This window comes from Coregonus lavaretus (assembly GCF_964263955.1).
Source record: "Coregonus lavaretus genome assembly, chromosome: 4".
Classification (NCBI taxonomy): Eukaryota; Metazoa; Chordata; class Actinopteri; order Salmoniformes; family Salmonidae; genus Coregonus; species Coregonus lavaretus.
In genome coordinates, this window is record NC_139991.1 from 49,432,545 (window position 1) to 49,455,358 (window position 22,814).

Genomic DNA, 22,814 nt, shown 5'->3' on the forward strand with positions numbered 1-22,814 from the left:
TATGATATCCTGTTTAGATACGCGTCTACTGATTGGGACTCAGAGACTCAGACCAGGGTCGTCTCTGTCGTATCTGTCCTGTGATCATATCTGGGTAAGGAGACAGACAGTCTGAGCTGGGGGGCATCAGGGCCCAGCCCCCAGCACAGCCAATCCAGATCTGAACGTGCCGCAACCGTGACGCCTGCCACCCAATGACCCCGCAGGGTGCCGATAAAGCCCCAATCAGATCTCACCGGGCTGGGCGGGACTTGGTCCTAGTGCTGACTGTTGATTGGGTCGGAAGCGACACCTGACCCTGCTCTTCCTGAGGAAGGAGGCGGTTTAATGGTGGGATAATTTATTAAGCACCAAAAGGACACTCCCCCAGTGGACAAAGTATTAGGAACAGAGAAAGCAAATACATTATTTTTTTAACTGTTCCCTCTGAGGTCTCCACACAATGCCAGTCTCTCTGACTCACTCCCTCCTATCACACACACACACACACACACACACACACAGTAGTACATCAGCTGCCCCTGTGTCTGTGTGACAGAGAACAGAGGTTGGGGAGGAAACTCCCTGTGGTGCGGCGTGGTGCAGTCATGGAGTGAGGGATAGCAGAGGCCGTGAGGTCCCAGATAAACTCGACCTATCAGCCGTGCCAGTCAGACCGGCAGCCCCTCCCACACATTTAGCATCCATACTCCTTACTTTATCTCCTGATTATAACACACGGCAGCGCTGCTTCCTAATGACCCGCCATGCAAACCTCATCCCCTCCTTCTCTTCCATAGGCAGTCACTGAAGCACAAGTGGTGGAGTGCATGTGGAGGAATCAGAGATGAATAGAACAGGAAAACAACACCCTCCATAGGCTAGGCTAGTCTGTAACCAAGAGGGTGATTGAATATGTGTTTCAGATCATGCATTATAGCGCTATTCTACCGAGCTCTTTGTATGTTGCCTAACATGTCTATGAATATATCTTGCTAATGATACTGTATATTGGGTTTTACTGTATTTAAGGGTTATGCATAAAACATTACGAGGAAATTCAGAATGAATTATTCATATGGTCATAATAGAGCTCTGTCAGCTCTCCTTGGTGTTCTCTTTTTATTGTACCTCTCGTCTTGTACACTCTTAGAAAAAAAGGTGCTATCTAGAACCTAAAATGGGTTCTTCTGCTGTCCCCATAGGAGAACCCTTTGAAGAACTGTTTTTGGCTCAAGGTAGAACCCTTTTCGGTTGCATGCAGAATCCTTTCCACATTATTGGCCATCATTGAAATCAAGAATTTTGTTCTAGACTGGTTAAATAAAGGTTCAATAAAATGTATGGTTCTAGAACATGTGACCTCTACTCTGTTTAATCAGGTTTTCCCCTTCTCTCCCCCAGCATCCCAGCAGACGTGTGAGCCAGTGGCGGTCCCTGAAAACCAGAATGCCTGGATCAGGGTGAGAGAGATGCTTCCAGGCTGCTGGACCAACTACACCACTCAGGACAGCAAAGAGGTTCACATCCTCAGCCTGCACTATACTACTGGGGTAAGGCAATCTACTGTATACAGTTTGTCTGTCCTAAACTACTGTGGAAGGCTTCCACTGCATTTCAATCGACCAGTATGCTCAGTCTGAAGATGTCCAGGATTAAGACACAGGTTCCAATATGCAGTACACTGATATGTGAGGTAATAGGATTTTACTGTAGTCATATTTTTTCAAATGACTGTAGCCATAGTTTTTCAAATAACACCATAGCATTAACTTTTCAAAATGTTCTGCATTGTTAGATTACATTCTGTAATATCTGGAGTCCATATAGTAGATAGCTACTGTAGCTCAATATAGCTGGAATGTTTGTCCCATTCCTGGGGGAAACATTGTTCTGGGAGAGTGTCTGTGTGAGATTGATACCAGATGAGCTTTAGCACACCAGGCTAGCTTTCTCATGAGATTGATGCCAGATGAGAGTTAGCACACTACGCTAGCTTTCTCATGAGATTGATACCAGATGAGCGTTAGCGTGCTAGGTTAGCTAGTTTTCCCATGTGGCTGAGAGTCAACATTAGGGACACCTCCTCTGGTTAGCCTGATAAGTGCAAACACATGCCAAACATAGCATGGAGCTGGGGTCGCCCCTGAGGTGAATGGTGTTCCTTACAGGCTTACACTACATACACAGTAGTGTGAAAACACACCACTGCATCCAACAGCCTGCATGGGGAATGGGGCTACGTGTGTGGAGTAGAGGTTGATGTCAAAAAGTTGTACCATAAATTGCAGTAGGATCAATTGGAAATAAATTGAGGAAACTGACCCTAGATCAGTGCTTAGGAGGACGAATGTAATCCTACACTGCTATTTCCTACGCAGACTTCATTTTTCATTTTCTGACAGTGTCTGGTCAGCACATATTAGTAATTTCTTTATAAGTGCTCTCTCTCTCTCGTCCTTCACTCTCTGTCTCTCTCTCTGTCTCTCTTTCTCTCTCCGTCTCTGTCTCTATCTTTCTCTATCAAACACACTCACGCACACACACACGCGCACACACACACACACACACTCGCACACACATACTCGGCACACACACACACGCACTACATTTCTCTCTCTCTCTCTCATTCCCTATTTAATATGAATTAAAGGGGGCTCACCCAGGAGTAGGTCTGTGTGGTATAAATTACCCATAAGTTACAGGGGGTGAGTAAATGAGTGTGTGGTTGTGCATCGGATGAGACGCCATCACAGAATGATACAGTATCTGAGGATGCCTGCCTGGATTCCTCACCTTAATGAAGGCTAAAGGAGGCCCTCGGCCTGCCTGCACTAAATCGAAAAATACTGGAAATCTCTTCCTGTTTTCCTCTGCTTCTCTCTCTGGCAGACGTCCTAGAAAACAACTAGAACATGCAAACTTTTTCTTAACCATGTTTTTATGTACACAGCTAAACAAAGACAGATTTCTTCCAAGAATGGTCTTAGAGTGGATCAAGAAAGAGAAATGTGGTGTAGAAGAAGTGTTAGCTCTTTACTGCCAGGTTTTATGAAACACGAAAAGATTGGAGAGGATGAACACAAAGGCTGTAGTTTGTCTGGAGCTGGAGGGTGCCGTGTGATCCCGTGGACATTCCACAGAGCAAACATATCCTGTTCTCCTGTGGGACCAGGCTGAATGTTTGGAATTGGAGAGTGAGGGTTCATGCCATTTCTCAACACACACAGCCTTATCACTCCCTTTACTGCATCAGTTTGGGGCAGTGCTGAAAATGTACGATTTGGAAGGCTTGGAGGCTTTGTTTATCCTCAGACACAAAGCAGGGGTATGTCCTTGGCTGAAGGCAAAATTACCAGTGGATGGAAAGGAGAGTTGTTATTCTCTCTCTCGCTCTCTCTCTCCTCTGTTTTTAGCAGTTTGATTTAGGGTTTTATAGAGTAGTTCACTGCTCACCTGCATGCACTCCACACAGACAGAAAAACAAATCACTCCTCCCTAAGCAAAAGAGTTCACGTGGCCTTCCCCCCTCCCAGCTCCCCATCACCCCTGAACTCCCCTCACCCCCTGCCAGGATTCAACCCTGACCATTCCTCAATTTCCACTGTAAACAACTATGATGGAATATTAGGCCACCTAAAGAAGGGAGGTGGGGACAAAGGTGTTTGTGGAAGGGAGGGGTCATATGGGAAGTGTGGCTGCCTGGCGGCTTGTGTATGGGTTCAGCATGGGAGGGGGATGGAAGGACAAGAGGGAGAGAAGGGAAGATGGAAGGCAGGAGGGCTGGACAGGGCAGGAGGGGAGGCGCTTGTCCAGACCCCAATGATGTCACATTCTGGCACGGGCATTGGCTCACAGCCTAGACTGGACCGTCGGAGCCAGCTCGGGTTAGGGGAGAGAGACAAAGAATAACGGGAAGCTGTTATGCACCAGCAAAAGCCCTCGAGAGAAAAAAAAAGTCTGAGGAGGAAAACAATTGTATCTTGAAAGCACAGGAACAAAAATAGCAAGGGCGAGCGACCAGAGACGACAACGTGCATTGTTCCAACTTATAGAGTATGTTGGAGAGAGTGATGGAGAAAGTAAGAAGAAGAAGCAATGACAGTTATTTTATAAAGACCATTGAGTTTTGGTTAAAAGTGAAATTACAGTTTTTTCCCAACTGATTTGCTTGCGTAAATCCTGTTGACTCATACAGTATATTAGTCACAGACACATCCTTGACTCTATTGACTCAAACTGAGTGAATAGTGAATAAGTTGTCCATACCAGACTGATACACTGTCAGACAACTGGGAAAATGAGTCACACATTTACTGTATACGGTGTGATTTGCTAGAACACTCATGGAATAACGATAGGATTCATAGCAATAGGATTCTCAACCCCAAACTATTTCCAACCAGGATAACAGCTCATCTAAGACCCTACTATGTTTCATTGAAAGGGAAGTGTAAAGTCTAGTTGTCAGCAAAGTACATAGTCTAAACAATGGCCACTTCACTTGTTGGAGGCAACAAGAGGCCAATTTATATAATGAACAGCAGAAGAAGAGAACATGTATCTCTCAGCTGACTGGTTATTGAGTAATCCTGCTTCTTCAAGGTATTTCAGGAGGCATTCTCTGAGTTTCGATGATAAACATATACTGACACTATTGAAAAGACTAGGCAAGCGGCGTACTTTAATGCTCTGAGATGATAGACAGTGGCAAGGGAAACGGATAATTTAATCAGTTAGACTGTTTGCCTGCAGCTTGGTCTGACTCCTTGTCAGTAATTCACACACGCATGCACACACACACACAATCCGCAAGTAGATTTTGTTTGATGAGTGAGTGTCGAATTTGGTCAACACATTTTTTTTCTCGTAATGCTTAGGAGTGTACTGATATAAGTAGGACACGTGACATCCCGGCAACTTTGAGAAAAACACTTTGTATCAGTTTTCTCAAGATGGCTATGCATATTCATGGCATGAGGCTAGTAGCATAGCATCTCTCTCCATTGAATACAGGCAGTTGACGTCAACAACCCTCATAGAATATTCAAAAAATTAAATAATTAAATTGATCCACCAATCCAAAGAAAGGATAGGCGGGAGCTAGACAGCCTGCCGTGCCGCTTTGTAGACAAGGACTCCCATTGTTAGGGCGGAGAGACATGTATCTTGTCAGTATATCCATAATCTTTGACGAAGGTTTGTCTGTGGATCGGAGATGATCACAGGTGTGTTCTGTGAAGATGATTAATAGAAAAGAGGAGTGAGTCAATTAAGGTGGACAGAGGGGAGATGATATCAAACTGCCTATTGGTCACACTAAATGAGTGTGTGTGTGTGTGTGTGTGTGTGTGTGTGTGTGAGTGAGTGTGCATACATGGACACAGCATCTGTTGCTCTCTTACATCCACAACACACTGCTGGTCCTGCCTGGCCTGTTTACAGCAGCTATCGTGGTGTGTTGTCTGTCTGTTTGTGTGTGTGTGTGTGTGTGTGTGTGTGTGTGTGTTGAACATGGCCCTTGCGGAGGCCTTGTGTATTAGCCCAGTGGTAGGCCTCAGACAATACACTGGGGGGCTCCTCCCACCAGCTCCAAACATCAGGGGTCCAACTTTTCCACCTAGGCCCCTTGCCTCAGCTCAGCGTGGCCCTGTCAGAATGCACGCTGTCAACAGCAGGCAGCAGACGATCAATTTAATAAGAGCGAGCATAGACAAACAGAAAGACACCGTGTTCCTCAGCACCCTCGCACAGTACTCTCCACGCAAAGAACCAAGGCCAGCAGCCAAGAGAATCTAGCTCCAAACAAGCAAGCGTTCAGAGATTTTTATAAAAATCCCTTTGAGAGGCTTTAAGACGGGATAAAAGCGGCTTTTTGTTCATATTAATAGTTAATTCCCCAAAAGCTCCTCTTCAGAACTGTATTTTGGAGGTATTTAAGTACTGTCGTCCACTTCAGTATTTTAACAACAAAATGGGATTCACAAAGTAAAAACTGATTAAATTAAGGTAATTCATTGGCAAGTTGAAAACAGAATATAAATATCCTTTCTTCCTCTTTTCTTTTTCTTCTTTGTTGCTCTTTGTAAACTTCACTGGCTTACAATGCATTCTTCACTTACCAGGTAAATATTGCAAGAACATATTTGACTTACCTAAAGCTGAAGCCCAACACTGTTCACCTGTTGTCCACTGTGGTATGAACTGTGAACTAGAATATGCTTATCTGACTACCAGCCTGCTGAATCCTGATGCAGCCTAGTGGAGCTGTGCTTTGTGCGCTAAGCGTGTGTCGGGGCCACTGCCACTCAGATAGAGACTGTCTAATCTCCTCTAGGACCACTGAGGCAGATAGTGTACAGGAGGGCATTGATGCACGTCTTGTCCTCTCTCTGTCAGGGCTTGGAGTCAACTGCAGGGGGCTGGCAAGGTGGACATGTTGACTCTGCTGTCACCGGAGAGGGGAGAAGAGATTAGTGGAGAGGATATGGCTAAGCCTCTCACCTCTGTTCCTACTGGTACTCCAAGCCTCACCTCCACTCCTCCTGGTACTCCAAGCCTCACCTCCACTCCTCCTGGTACTCCAAGCCTCACCTCCACTCCTCCTGGTACTCCAAGCCTCACCTCCACTCCTCCTGGTACTCCAAGCCTCACCTCCACTCCTCCTGGTACTCCAAGCCTCACCTCCACTCCTCCTGGTACTCCAAGCCTCACCTCCACTCCTCCTGGTACTCCAAGCCTCACCTCCACTCCAAAAATGCAGAATAGTGTTAAATGCCTTGGGGACAAAAATGATGTCCCAGATTTAATCATGTAATATTAGGCATACCAGTGTGTGCCCAGTGGGTATCTACTTGCGAGCTACTCATTGACAGCCCACGAGCTACCGGACATGCAATTTTCTACTAAGGTGGAACCTTTGGTAGGCTGATGTGAAGGCTACTCAGAGCCATTGGACATGAAACAACGATACAAATGTAGATAAACAATTTTCTTTTGCAGGTGCCTTTTCATTTTAAACACCAGTGGTGCAACTAGTGCTTTCTAATTGCACTGAACCAAAACAGTGGCGCACAGGAGCGAATAAATACTTGAGTGGTCAAAACCATTCATCTTGAGGCGACGGGGTGCAAAATACAATCTGTTAATTATTATATCATATATAAAATTGACTTATATATTTTAATACAAAAACATGCGTTTGCACCCCTATTTTGAAATTGGGGATGCAGCTGCTCCGTTTGCTCCATTGCTCAGGGCCTATGCTGGTACCCCAAGCCTCTCACCTCCACTCCTCCTGGTACCCCAAGCCTCTCACCTTCACTCCTCCTGGTACCCCAAGCCTCTCACCTCCACTCCTCCTGGTACCCCAAGCCTCTCACCTCCACTCCTCCTGCTACCCCAAGCCTCTCACCTTCACTCCTCCTGGTACCCCAAGCCTCTCACCTCCACTCCTCCTGGTACCCCAAGCCTCTCACATCCACTCCTCATAGTACCCCAAGCCTCACAGCAAGAACTGGTGCTGGACTGGGATCACTGGTGTTGGATTGGATGAATGAGCTGGTCCCACCAGTGTTGTGCTGGTTTGTCTGTAGTATTGGACAGGTTTTGCTGTAGACTGTTCCTCTGCTATAAACTCCTTGGCAGCCCTAGCCATCAAAACGGTCAGCCAACACCTGCCACTTGGGATGAATATGTCATATTTCCACATTACACAGTGATTTATAGTAGCTAACTTTCCCATTACTAGAGAGACTACGTAATGTTTTGTGTCTCATATTAGCTGATGCTATCAAATCACACAAATGACACCTACCATCAACGGAATCTTTCGCATCTTGTTGTCTCTGGAATTGAAGAAGTGAGGAAAGCGGTACATAATTTAGCATGCGGGCCGTCCTTCGATTTTTCATGTATTGTCCTGAAGTGAAGGGAACAGAAATGGGCTTCTCTCAATGACTTTCTCTGTGGGAGAGACAGAACACAATAGAAACCCTTGTGTTGAGCTGTCAGGCAACATTCCAATCCCAAACCCGGTCCTTTCAAAATAAATTAAAGGTGTTAGATTAAATTTGTGTCCCGAGAACACCATGTGTTACCCCACCATACGATCATTACATTGCAGTGTGGAGTCATTGTATTTTAAATGATGCTGTGCGCTGACTCTGTGAAATGGAATAACACTGTTGAAGGAGAAGTCGATTTTTCAACATGGAAGTGTGGAATCCATATACGAATGAGAGGAATAGATTGGGAACCAGGTTTTGTGTGCTTGTGTGTGTGTGTGTGTACAGTATGTACTAGTCAGTCAGGCAAACATGGTAGCATTCCAGTAAGCCTTATCTTATCTGTCATAGTACATTTTATACCACTTATCAAGAGACAGTCATGAACAAAGACATTGCCCCTTATGGAAGGTCTATAGGGTGACCAAAATGAGAACAGATTAGGTCTCAGAATCCTACAGTAGACATTGCCTTCCCCAGTGTGACCCTGTCCAAAAAGCGCCAGAGGACAAAACAAATGTTTATGCCGCTTGATTTCTTTTCTTCCTAATCACAACAAAGTTCCTGTGGGAATTTACGCCACCACTACTTCCCCTGCCAGCCATACATGTTGTTTATGCTATATTGACTGTACATATTATGCATGCCGCTGTTTTGAATGTACAGCCATTGTTGATGTGGTGATGATGTTGATGTGTACTGTACACTCAGATGGTGGAGGGGGGTTAAACTTGTTTTTCTGAAGCTAACAAACTCAAATTGTGAATTGTGACAAACATTTACTTTGTGTTACAGTCATCATCACATTTTTCCTGAAGTTTAACTTGATTAATCTGTCTTCTCTAGGCTCCCACCATGTTTGATTTGAACATGACCACTGCCCAGCCAATGCACCTCATCATCACCACAGACTCAGAGCAGATCACATACACTGCGGCCCATGCTAACACGGATGTCAGCTTTTACGTAAGTACCACCTCTCCTTATGTAATTGTTGCCTTTTGCCTCCTACTTGTTTCCTTAGGGGTTTGCATCTGTTAGTGTAAGAGCAATACTTTAAGTCAGTGTATAAAGAGTACATGAAAATATCTATGCAAATTATTATTCCAGAAATATTACACTAGCTGGGAGGAAAGTAGATGCTGACTTCAACGTCTTAGGCTATTAGACTTAAACCTAAATGCCCGATAGCCTCTGTTGCAATAGAGAAGGATCTCAGTAGGTATGATTGCATTGAAACTGATAGCTGGCTAATGGGAGCTTGGTGAGGGCTGGGAGTCTAGCCTGGCATTTGTCCTGTTCCTGCCAGCTGAGCTGCTCTGCTCTGTGTAGCTCTAGTGTTTGGAGCCTGGGAGGGAGGGGGGTTGGGGGGGGGGGGGGGGGGGGGGGTAGAGCCTCACTGCCAGGCCTCCCTACTTCCATAGTTAACCAGGAGAGAAATGCTTTCCTGCAGGCCCAGATTGGCCAGCTGTATGACAAAGAACCAGCCACTGCTGTGCAACCCCCCGGGCCAGTTTGGAGAAGCAATTACCCTTGTTAGTTTTCTGGACCTGTGTGTATTTTATATATGGAAAACATAATAAAAAGGGTCTTAGAGTGTGTTGGAGTAGGGAGTGATCAGAACAAGCTAATACCCACTGGGAACAAACTGATTGAATCAACGTTGTTTCAAAATAATTTGTCAATGTATTGGGACGTGGAATCTACGTGGAAAAATCATTGGATTTGAAAAAAAGTCACCAATGTAAATTGTTGTTTTTAGGGTGAAATTTCTACCACAGGATTCTGTCATCATTGTAACCAATTTTCAAAATAGACAAACCTTGTATAAATTATGTTGAATTTGTACCTTTGAAACAATGTCAGATCTTCAACGTTGCATCCACTATCAGAAAAAAACAATACGCTAAGTAGCACCTCCTACTGAAGTCTATCTACAGCTATTAATTTGGTCTCCCATCCATGCTTTTCGCAAAGTCCAGCCGTGCTTAGCTTCGACAAAACATTGTCACTGACTCCTACCAATGTGCTATCGTGAGAATGATTATTGAGAGATCTCTTAATAACAAAATATATTCACTGTTGCTATCAAAGTCATTCCAAAGGGTAGGTTTAACAGAGCAAATGAAATGTAACCATACTTTATCAATCATATATCATCAATAGCATTTGCAAAGTCAACAACATTGTTTCAATTCAATCCAGGGTTAAACTAAAAATAGACAATACATATAGGCCTAGGGTTTCAAGCTTTGGTTGATTTCAAATTTGTCTACAAATTAATAATCTGATATGTTGGATTCAAGTCTCCATCTCAAACAAAAATCAAAGTTAAAGAATATGATTAAGTCAAATCAAACTTTAAATACACTTTAAATAATATATTCTTTAACTTCAATGTTTGGTTGAGATGTAGACGTGAATCCAACATATCAATTATTGTAGTCAAACTGGAATTAAAGCCAGACTATATATACATCTCCTTCAAATGTTGATATATTGTTGAGTTGTCAACCAAACACAATTCAATAATACTTTTGTAATACAGTAAATAGCCTAAAGCTAAGGCTATCTTACAATCTAATGTTACAGTATTTATTCAAACTTAAATTGAGTAACATCCATGGCCACATTGAGGTTAGCCTACTGTAACTATGAATGTCTTCTTATGTAATCATAGAACGCGTGCTTGTTCAAGATGATAGCATGCAAAGGTCGGCAGGTCTGTGGAGATCTTCACAATTGCTATAATAGTCTGTGCAGAATCTCGAACGGCATTGATCACTTGCACTACGTGCTTTTAATGTAATCTCAACTGCAATCCAGGTTGTTTGGTCATTAGATGAAGAACATTGATAACACATCAAATTGTATAAATACAAAATATCTGACATTGTATACCCATTTGAACTTTGTTGTGCTTTTAAATGATTGAAAGCATAGTGATAACACATTGGGAATTCAACAAACTTCTGGCTGTCATTTTGAGTAGGTGAATAAACATCTCAACAAAATATTACCCACATTTCCACGTTTAAATGACGTAGTGTGCCCAGTGGGTAGTCTCAGTCATACTGGGGATGTATAGTGTTATAGTGGAGACATTAACTTGAGTATTGTGTTGTTCAATCAACCCAGAAAGAGAGGACTCCAGAGGAGAGATTGTACATCTCAAAGGCTTTCGTCTTGTCAATAGAATTTTGGAAATTAAGCAGAAGGGAAAGTGTGCATCTCTAGGACTGATAGGATGTTTTGTTTGGAAGTTTGAGTAAATTATATTGTTAGTGATTTGGGATCCCTGCCTGGGAATTTAACCACCCCTTGTCTGCAGGCATCCATACTCTTAAAACAGAACTCTTGCTTTTCATCACAATGAACATAAGTACCAAGCTGAGAGTTCAGACAAAGTCCACAGCCCAAGCATCCTCCTATTGAGCTCTGCTTCTCACACAAGGGGTAAAATAAATAACTTTATCTTTTATCTATTTCGACCCTCTAGTCTCTGTTTAAGTTGGCCATATCAACTTCTCAATAACCTTCCATGATAATAGGATGTTTACAACACTGTCAGCAGTCTGTGGTATAATAATAATAATAATAATAATATGCCATTTAGCAGACGCTTTTATCCAAAGCGACTTACAGTCATGCGTGCATACATTTTTGTGTATGGGTATAGCCTTTCATGTCCTGCAGAGAGGGAGAACATTGCACATGAAGAGGGGATGTTTTTGTGGGATGGAAGGATGGGATAGTGTGTAGTGGATCACTGGGGAGTGTTACCATTTTAATGGAAGAAAATAGCATCTGTGTGTCTGAGGAAGTGCGTCACGAGGCTGACAGATCTGCTGGGTACTTGCCTAGTGTTATATCCAGCTGTGACTGGGACAGGGACAAGTCACCACACACACTCAGATGGGACTGAGTACATTTGCGTACATTCACAAAAAGCCACCAACCTGTGGGTTCAACATCAAGGTTTAAGGTCTCTCAACCTCAATTGTCCCTCATCAAATCCTCACTGTTTTAGAACTTGACGTTAGTTCCCTATCTAATATGGGGTGGTTTACCATTACATCAAGTCATAATACACAGTGGTCTCTCTCCCTACTATGTTATGTAAGAGTTAATGACCCCTCTGGAATTGTCCCCCGAATGCCATCGTGGAGACAGTTCAGGATGCGTCTTTGGAGCCAAAGGGACAGAGACAGACAGACGGACAGACAGGCGAGTGGCCTTGACCCGAACCTAATCTCTGTTGGATGGGTGCCTGTTCTAAACAGCCCACCAGATAGCTCTCTCTGACAGAGACGTATATCCCCCCGACTCCTTGCTCATTCAGCCCCTCTGGATCAGGCCATGGGAAGGAAGTCTAATCTGAGAAGTTTCTGGAAGCGCCAGTAGACGGAGCCACTCCTTGCTCTGACTACTTCCGGTCGTGTGATATGTCCCTGGTTCTGTGCCATGTCGAACTCTGACCCCAAGGACAAAATTCCTGTCAATATAGTTCCTTCTCTCATTCATTGATCCCTCTCACTCTTTTTCTCTCTTCCTGATTTACTCCCTTCTCCGCTCCCCCTCCTCTACCTCAATTGTGATGTGTTTTATTTTCTCGTCCTCGTAGTTTCTCGTCTTTGTATTTCGATCCAACCTAAACCAAATATACACACATGAGAAGGACCAATCAATCACACAGGTTTTCTTGTCTTTCAGCAGAGCATTCTGGCTGGTTGTTTGGGGTCTGGCTGCAGCCGGCAGGCCTTCACACACACACACACACACACTGACCGTTAACATGGAGGTCCAGAGAGAAAACAATCAGTGGTCTTTTTTCCAGCCCTCAGTTTTCAACCTAACACCTAGATCACCAGGAAATACATGGACTTTGTTCCTCCAACTCCAAACTCATTGCAAACTCAATGGCTGCTGCTCTCTCCCCCTCCCCTAGCCTCTTCTTGGCAAAACACTGAGCACATACCTCTTGTGAGTTTGTGCAATGCAGCATAGCTAATTGTGTTTGTTGTTGTTTTCATGATATCCATTATCATGAAATTAATTGTAGTAACACAGCAGACCTATTTAAGTCCTCCCATTCCAGAACAAGATGTCCATCTGTGTGCTACAGTAACTGGAATGCAACGGGAATAGCTATGAGAACATTGATGGGGGAGAAAATGAAACAATTGTTGAGACAGGATCCAAAGGGAAATAGATATCTGCTCCATCCATCCATCTGCTCTGTATAGTATATAAATTGACTAGTCTCTTGGGCTATAAAAAAAAAAAATGCTTTTAGAAGTATGGTTGTCTTTTTACGACTCAGGGTTGGGATCAATTCTGAATTGAGTCCGAATTTCTCTTTAATTCCAATTCAATTCTTGAATTTGAATTGAATTTCAATTGGCCACACCCCACAGGAAGCAGAATTTGAATTTGAATTAAAGGAAGTAGAATTTAATTCAATGAAATTCAAATGGCTAATTTATCACTATACATATGTTTATTTTGACATATGGTGACCAATACTATGTAAAACATATGGATGAAACATTAGATTTCTAAAGACTCACTCTCCTTACATGCATTTTAAAGAATGACAGTAGTCTGGAAATATTCTAAGATCCTTTTGTAGGTTTATAATAATTCATAATTCACTTACATATTATTAAAAATAACCAGAATGTATCAAACACTACAGAATGGAAGGGATCAACCTAATCTAATGAGAAAAAAGAAAAAAAGACTGTGACAATAATATTTGAAATGGTATCTGTATTCTTTGCAGTAATAAGTGGCAGATGTTTTTGGTAAAAAATGTGTCAAAGGAATTAGACTTTCATGCTTAATGTCTCAGTTGAATTTCTTTGAATTGTTTTAAATTAAATTATGCTCCCTTTCATTTCAAAGTCTGCTTCCTGTGGGGTGTGTCCAATTAAAATTAAAATGTCAATGAATGGGTTGAATTGAATTAAGAAATTATGAATTGATCCTAACCCTTGCGCGACTCTTAGGTTACACTGAAACGTCACGTAACTGCCCCATTACAGTAGACCCCCTACTTGAGTGATTCATCTACAGTCCATTATTCCCCTGGCCTGGCCGGGGAACAGGGGAATGTGTGCTGTGGTGTGTATGCGCTAGGCTGGATGTATATATTTATACCCGTATGGAGCCAAATTCCAGCCGACTCCACTGACGCACAGAGTTAAAAAGGTCCCATTTCCCAGCCCCACTCAGGAAGCAAAGGAAAGACCTTGGCTCCAACGGGGTTGTGCAACCAGGCTCGTGGACACTTTACCATAATAAACATTCCTTTTCAAATGGCCCTGCTCTGCTCAGAGAATAAAGAGAGGGAGAGAGAGAGAGATGGAGGGAGAGAGAGAGATGGAGAGAGAGAGAAAAAAAGAGAGTGGGAAGGAGAGAGATCAATAGACAGACAGAAAGAGGGAGAGAGGGAGGAGGGTGAGGAAGAGGGAGGGGGGCATGCTTTAATGTGGCTGTTGTCAGACACATTGGGCAAACATGAGGTAGCAGGCTCTAAATAAGGCGCTGACACACCCGATTCTACGGTAACAATGAGCAGACAAACAGAGTTGTCTGGCCCTCCTAGACGTATAGTAGCTTAATGACTTAGGGTCATATATAAAAAAGAATCCCTCCATGTACATAAAGGAAATGAAAAAGAATGGAGTGGATCATGTTAACAGACAGATTCAATCAAACTTGCCTTGTACATGTAGTGTATTTGTTTATAAACTACTGCCTAAGCACACACCTCTTTAAGAAAACTGGAAGAATCTACTTGTGAGAATAACCTGAGAATAGTAGTTAATAAGTAGTTTGTACATTTTACAGCAGCCTCCCCAATACTATTCTATGATTTAGTTTGGCCAGGGGTCAAAGAGCTACTGTGTATCATTATTGCAATACAGGTTCAATTGAATTTAACCCATAGTATCAGAATTTGGCATGCAATAATAGATAGATGGTCAAAGAGTCTTGAAATTAAATGTCTAATGTATTTTCCTTTACTCACCAGGTGGCCGATGACTCCAAAATGAGATTGATTGGTCTAAATGTCAACATCCAGAAAAAAGCCCTTCCCACAGACAATGAAGATATAGTGAGGTGGGCCACCGAGAAGTTTGGTGGGGTGACGTCTTTCACCACCGTCCAGAACCCAAGTAGCATCGCTTCCACAGGGAGAGAGGGTGAGACAGTCAGATACATACAACGTACCTCAAACGTACACAATTCACAAGTCTGTTTTGTTAAGATAAACTATGGTGGAAGAATGACAGATAACGTAACACATCTGAATAATACATCGTAATGATTTTACAGGAACAAAACTCCTTCCAACTGGCTCCAACAACTGTACTCTTGAAAACGAATGGCAGGCGCTCAAGCACTATCTGAAGTTAGAATCAAACATACGCTTGCTCAAATCCTGCTCGAACCAGCCTCCCGACAGCCACACTGAGAAAGAACTGTACATCGTCAACATCCCTGAGGATGTCAGCATTCGGTAAGACACCGAAGAGTCTCTTGGCAGAAAACATTAGCAACACTTTCCATGATAGTGGCATTATATAGGTGATTGTAATGTGTGTTGGTGCTCTTGAACTGTAAAGTAACATACTATTTTGTTGTTCCAGCAATGTCTCTGTGCACGTCATCAGTGAGAGGCAGATCAGTCTGTTCCTAAGAGGACCTCAGGGTACCATGTGGAGCATCCATGACCCACAGCACACCAGCTTCTCTGTAAGCACTGGACAACATCTACAGTTGGCTAAATTGTAGTATCAATGTCTGAAACTGAATCACCAATGACTCAGATATTTTACCTGCATTTTTCTGGTGTTCATTTCATGCCCAGTTCAGTATGCATGCATAACTGGGATTATTCTCTATGACTGACAAAGTTGTCCTATAAAGTTGTCCTCTCTACTATAAATGGTTAATTTGATCTCTTCTCTCTCTCTCTCTCTCTCTCTCTCTCTCTCTCTCTCTCTCTCTCTCTCTCTCTCTCTCTCTCTCTCTCTCTCTCTCTCTCTCTCTCTCTCTCTCTCTCTCTCTCTCTCTCTCTCTCTCTCTCTCTCTCTCTCTCTCTCTCTCTCTCTCTCTCTCTCTCTCTCTCTCTCTCTCTCTCTCTCGCTCAGTCCAACAACGTGATCTTGCTTGCTGCCACCAGCATGATGCATAGGATCCCTCCCACGGTCACCATCTCCACAGACAATGCTGATGCTGTACAGAAGAAGGCCTTGGACCATTTCAGAGCCAGTACCATCACCAGCTACTCTGAGATCCGAACCGAGGGCACCATGGTCACACTGGTCCTGGGGAATAAGGACCACACTCCAGGTAAGATACAGCTAGAGTCACAGTAAGCACAGTACTATTAGTATCTAACAAGGATAGAATGACTAGGGAGTTGTGTTTAGACACCGTTCCTGTCAGTTTTCTGTACTCTTGACCATATTTTTTGATAATGTAAACAGTAAATGCAAATTCAGATGTAGAGTGACCAGTTCTACAAGCATAAATGCTCATACTGTTGTTTGGTATAAATGGTGCAAAACTGCAATAAAAATATGCTTTAGTAAGCTTTCTCAGTAATTGGTAGCGAACACTATGACATTGTTGCCAGCTAGCTCCTGTACTAGACTAGCCCTGTACTAGACTAGCCCTGTACTAGACTAGCCCTGTACTAGAATAGCCCTGTACTAGAATAGCCTTGTACTAGACCAGCCCTGTACTAGAATAGCCCTGTACTAGACTGGCCAACATTATTATTATTATTATTATTATTATTTAGGGTTAGGGTTTTTATTAACTCATCAGTTCAACTAATCTATATGGTGCACCTATCCTGTAGTATCCTGTACAAATGGATTCTCACTGTCGGGTGATTTTTGTGTCTTGCTGTCTCAGTCACAGAGGCTGCACCAACCGAGACCACCCCATCGCCCCCCAGCCCTCCTCAGATGCCTCTGCTCATGCAGCTGTACACCTCTCCAGACTACCGCTCCCCTATGGACCCCAACACCAAGGTGCAGAGCGACAAGAGGATCTACGCAGAGGTGAGAGACCTTTTATTTATTTCACTCCAGCACCCTCCCGCTCTTAGTAATCCGCTCCCAGTTCCTCAGCCGTCCCACATTCAAATCAAATCACATTTTATTTGTCACATGCGCCGAATACAACAGGTGTAGACCTTACCGTGAAATGCTTACTTATAAGCCCTTAACCAACAGTGCAGTTCAAGAAATATAGTTTTTTTTAGTAAATAAACTAAAGTAAAAAATAACAAGAAAATGACATAACAATAACGAGGCTATATACAGGGGGTACCGGTACCGAGTCAATGTGGGGGGGGGGGTGTACAGGTTAGTCGAGGTAATTTGTAAAGTGACTATGCATAGATAATAAACATCTCACCCCCTAAGCCCACACCTTCACAACTGCACGACTCCTAACACAGAGAACAAACATCTCTTTAATAGTATGGCAATCTAGACAGGTATTAATGTTTGGGAGAGGACTTTTTAGAGAATAATTTTGATAGTATCGTACTACTTACAGTGGGGGAAAAAAGTATTTAGTCAGCCACCAATTGTGCAAGTTCTCCCACTTAAAAAGATGAGAGAGGCCTGTAATTTTCATCATAGGTACACGTCAACTATGACAGACAAAATGAGATTTTTTTTCTCCAGAAAATCACATTGTAGGATTTTTAATGAATTTATTTGCAAATTATGGTGGAAAATAAGTATTTGGTCAATAACAAAAGTTTCTCAATACTTTGTTATATACCCTTTGTTGGCAATGACACAGGTCAAACGTTTTCTGTAAGTCTTCACAAGGTTTTCACACACTGTTGCTGGTATTTTGGCCCATTCCTCCATGCAGATCTCCTCTAGAGCAGTGACGTTGTGGGGCTGTCGCTGGGCAACACGTACTTTCAACTCCCTCCAAAGATTTTCTATGGAGTTGAGATCTGAAGACTGGCTAGGCCACTCCAGGACCTTGAAATGCTTCTTACGAAGCCACTCCTTCGTTGCCCGGGCGGTGTGTTTGGGATCATTGTAATGCTGAAAGACCCAGCCACGTTTCATCTTCAATGCCCTTGCTGATGGAAGGAGGTTTTCACTCAAAATCTCACGATACATGGCCCCATTCATTCTTTCCTTTACACAGATCAGTCGTCCTGGTCCCTTTGCAGAAAAACAGCCCCAAAGCAGAATGTTTCCACCCCCATGCTTCACAGTAGGTATGGTGTTCTTTGGATGCAACTCAGCATTCTTTGTCCTCCAAACACGACGAGTTGAGTTTTTACCAAAAAGTTATATTTTGGTTTCATCTGACCATATGACATTCTCCCAATCCTCTTCTGGATCATCCAAATGCACTCTAGCAAACTTCAGACGGGCCTGGACATGTACTGGCTTAAGCAGGGGGACACGTCTGGCACTGCAGGATTTGAGTCTCTGGCGACGTAGTGTGTTACTGATGGTAGGCTTTGTTACTTTGGTCCCAGCTCTCTGCAGGTCATTCACTAGGTCCCCCCGTGTGGTTCTGGGATTTTTGCTCACCGTTCTTGTGATCATTTTGACCCCACGGGGTGAGATCTTGCGTGGAGCCCCAGATCGAGGGAGATTATCAGTGGTCTTGTATGTCTTCCATTTCCTAATAATTACTCCCACAGTTGATTTCTTCAAACCAAGCCGCTTACCTATTGCAGATTCAGTCTTCCCAGCCTGGTGCAGGTCTACAATTTTGTTTCTGGTGTCCTTTGACAGCTCTTTGGTCTTGGCCATAGTGGAGTTTGGAGTGTGACTGTTTGAGGTTGTGGACAGGTGTCTTTTATACTGATAACAAGTTCAAACAGGTGCCATTAATACAGGTAACGAGTGGAGGACAGAGGAGCCTCTTAAAGAAGAAGTTACAGGTCTGTGAGAGCCAGAAATCTTGCTTGTTTGTAGGTGACCAAATACTTATTTTCCACCATAATTTGCAAATAAATTCATTAAAAATCCTACAATGTGATTTTCTGGAAAAAAAATTCTCAATTTGTCTGTCATAGTTGACGTGTACCTATGATGAAAATTACAGGCCTCTCTCATCTTTTTAAGTGGGAGAACTTGCACAATTGGTGGCTGACTAAATACTTTTTTCCCCCACTGTATGTATATAACAACATGCACGTTAGAGCGTGACCATATACAGTTATCGGAGCAAATACATCCATCAACAAATACAACCACCAGCAAATACATCCACCAGAAAATACATCCACCAACAAATACATCCACCAGCAAATACATCCACCAGAAAATACATCCACCAACATCTCCCACCAGGCCTGCTCTAGGCTACAAAACAACACCCATACTGTAGTGTATTCAAACACTTCCAGGACTCCAATCATTCCTATCTTCACTTTCATCCCTCTCCTCTCCAGATCTCAGGGCGGACACTGGGGGAGATTGTCCTGACCATCAAGGTGATCAACTGCTCGGTGCGCTCCAAGGGCTCTTGCCCGGTGGTGAGGGACATGCCCTTCAGGCCAGAGGCATGCTCCTCCACTGTGTGCCCCAACAGTACCAGGGTTAGCTTCTCCTTAGAGCTGCTCCAAGACCTGGCCTCCACTAGCTGGGACCTGGAGTGCTCCGTCAAACTCTGCTTCAGCGAGGTATGTAGGTAGAGGAGATATGGGTGGTGGGGGGAAAGAGGGGTATTGCTTTATTGACTTCTGTGACAAAATATTTTTCTGTAATTTCTTTTTGTATCTTCCAAATACATTTTTCCATTGAGCATTTATTCATTAAATCTTGATTAAGTTTTTGTCTGACATATTTATTTCAACAGCATAACAGTAGCTATGCTTCTAGTAAGTGTACTTTTATAGTTAGACTGAATATGAAATATCATAAACAGAGTTGATTCTTAAAGTAATAGTGTGTGCCAGCATGTTTCACTAAACAATGTTAATTCTAAGCTGTAGCTTAGTCAACAAACCAAATCTCCAGTGAACTTTCACTTCATCATCAAGGCATTTTTGGTGTTTTGAGTTTACTTTAGTAGTTTTTAGTATCTTTGGCAACAAAGCACACTTAATGATCTGTATGTATCACTCTCTCTTTTGGTAATGTATTGTAGAAATGTGGAGATGGAGGAAGAGTGAAGAGGAACTTGGAGGTCACCCAGACATACATCCCACCACCAAGTGAGTTTAGTTTTAACTACAAAGTTTTAAAGCCTTCCAGCTTTGTTGTTGTAGTGTAATTTGTCCTTCTGGCAACCCCGTCCTTATATTTTCTCTTATCAGCTTTGGCATCAGGCAACATTTACAGTACAAATGATAATCCCATTGTTAGCCCTAAACAGGATTCATAAATTCATATTTGGGTATATTTTAAAACATGACTCTTCTCTGTCATTGAGATGACCCCCAACTTCCCCTATACTGTGCAATCGTTTTTCATTTAGAAAAAAAACAAACAAGATAGTCAAATGAAATCAGCACTAACACTGCTGTCAAATGCAACAATAGGAGAGCCACCGCATTGTCCTCCTCAACCCTCAAGAATTCCTCTATCGGAACATTCCATCATCCATTTCATTCCGGCCACAGCAGAGGCTGGCCAGTCTGTCTGTCCATCTCGGTTGTACTGCCTAGCATCGAGCTCCACTCCAACATTGGGCCCGTCATCATGGCGATGATGAGGTCAGGATATACAGAGAGAGACGGGTCGTGGAGGGGATGTGAGGTGGGGCCTCCTCCTTAGGAAGGCCTGCAGCCTGACCTTGTGGCCACAATCAGCCAGTAATGACCCTTGGGGGGATCCATTGTGTCCGAGGTCTGGCCGCTGGGCCGTCTGTCCAAACATGGGCCCCGGGCCTGGCGCTATTGTCAGAGACAGAGGCCCCGAACACAAAGGGGGGAAGGTGTTACTCTTCAAAGGGAGGACAATCTCCGGGCAGATGAGTCAGGAACAAATATCGCATTCCTCAACCGCTGTATGCCCAGAAGGGAAGCCCATAATCATGTTTTGGCTTACCACATAGCTCCCCAAATTTGGCCAACAAGTTATTTTTTCCTGCAATTTCCTTAGAGGAAGAGGATACAGGTTGGATCATCAGCTCATGTTGATGGTGTTTTAGGCTGATGCTGCCAGGCCCTCACTGCTCATTTTTGTTATTGTGTCCCTGTTTTGTCAGCCAACCCATCATGGTCCCTATGTCATGGAAAGGTAATGTGAGTACGTGGAGGGACTCAGGGACTTGCTGTGATGGAGGATGAATGGGAATCCGTGGCAAGGGATCAACGTTTCCTCCCATTAAACTGCAGGCAACTCCTCATTGACCTCAGCGCTCCTTTCATCCATGCCTGCCCACACAAAACAACTGGAGCCAACCAACTCTCTGACTCTTGGTTGCCTACGGTCATGTAGTCAGTTCCGCTCAGTTCTTCTTCAGAATTCTGGCCAGAGAATTGGAGCTCAGTTGAGGCAGGCTGAGTAATGCTAGCTGCTGCTGGGGGCCTCGCCTGCTTTGATTGGCCAGGATATGGCTCCCCCTCGGCTGTCCTTCCTGTTTGGTAGCTGTCCCCCAGAGGACTCTTGGGAGTCGTAGTGTCGTAGTGCAGGCCTGCTGCTGTTCGTCCCCATCCACCTCCTCCCCAACTGCGACACAGCTTCTACTTCCTGTCCCCGTTTGCTTTTCGGCCCATTCTGGAAAACAAATGTAAAGAATACTTTATAACAGGCTTCTGTTTACACATGGACTGGGACAGGGCCTTTGAGTCTGTAATGCTGTAGTAGATAATTCCCCTCCTATAAAGATAACTTTAATCACTTACAATCTAATTCATGAGATTTTATTGGATGTAGCCTCCACATTAGATTCATTACGATGCCACACAAGCGTTTCATTATGTTGTGACAGCAGAGCAGTGATGGATTTTAATAGGTTGAGGGGATAAATTATCTTTATTATTCTTATAGACTAATGCATGGAAACCATCAATAACAATATTAACAGGCTTGCAGGATGGTGGCAAGAGGTGCAGCCAAACAAACAGAATGCAGTTCCTCATCCTTCCTGCATCCTGTCTTTCCTGTCCTTCAAGAAAATGGTCAATGTTTGTGTAAATAAAATAGAAATTTGAAGACAATCATGGTACCAATAATTGATTCAAATACACCAAATGTATGTCCTTGAACTTCCTTGAACCAATTATTTTAAAACCGCACGCAGAAGAACTTAAGGATAATTTAGTTGCTAATGGCAGCCTGCAGTACCCCGGTCAGCCTTCAACTTGAATTACTCAATGAGAGGTGGCAGCACTGAGCCAGCCTGCAAAGTCACTTCCTGGAGGGTCAGTGATATCGGGGATCCTTGTGACGTCCCTACCCTCCTAACCTTTACACTAACCCTAACCTTAACCATAACCATAACCTAACCTTAACACTTACCTTAACCATTTTAAATATCAACGGGGTAGGGATACTGGATTGCACGGACGCTTCCTGGAGTAGCTCAAACTGCACATGTTATGTCTCCATGAGATGCCATCTTAACTGACTTAATTTGGCTTCAATGAGCTATTGAGTCTTCACATAGGAATGAATGGTGTCACGTGACTGATGGCTTTGTCCATTCATATATACAGTCATTGTTAAGACACAGGATGGCTTCTGCCCAGAGGACTGATGATTAGCTTCCTCCCAAATTCTCAGGATCCATGTTGGAGATTTCAATTTGGGAAGAAGCAGATGTTGGGGAACTTGTGTGTGTGTCTTTGTGTGTGTACGTTTGTGCACG

The 22,814-nt window shown here is 43.4% G+C and overlaps 1 protein-coding gene across 1 annotated transcript in view; it reads left to right on the forward strand.

Annotated features, from left to right (window-relative positions):
* The window catches only part of LOC311127373 (endoglin-like), a 50,988-nt gene that overhangs the window by 23,844 nt on the left and 4,330 nt on the right, over nucleotides 1–22,814 (forward strand). Inside the window, exons 3-11 of the mRNA XM_084159217.1 lie at nucleotides 1,384–1,532; nucleotides 8,832–8,951; nucleotides 15,025–15,196; nucleotides 15,330–15,513; nucleotides 15,644–15,749; nucleotides 16,148–16,349; nucleotides 16,920–17,068; nucleotides 19,450–19,680; nucleotides 20,148–20,214. Coding sequence (XP_084015343.1) covers nucleotides 1,384–1,532; nucleotides 8,832–8,951; nucleotides 15,025–15,196; nucleotides 15,330–15,513; nucleotides 15,644–15,749; nucleotides 16,148–16,349; nucleotides 16,920–17,068; nucleotides 19,450–19,680; nucleotides 20,148–20,214 — 1,380 coding nt within the window. The remainder of the gene's footprint in view (nucleotides 1–1,383; nucleotides 1,533–8,831; nucleotides 8,952–15,024; nucleotides 15,197–15,329; nucleotides 15,514–15,643; nucleotides 15,750–16,147; nucleotides 16,350–16,919; nucleotides 17,069–19,449; nucleotides 19,681–20,147; nucleotides 20,215–22,814) is intronic.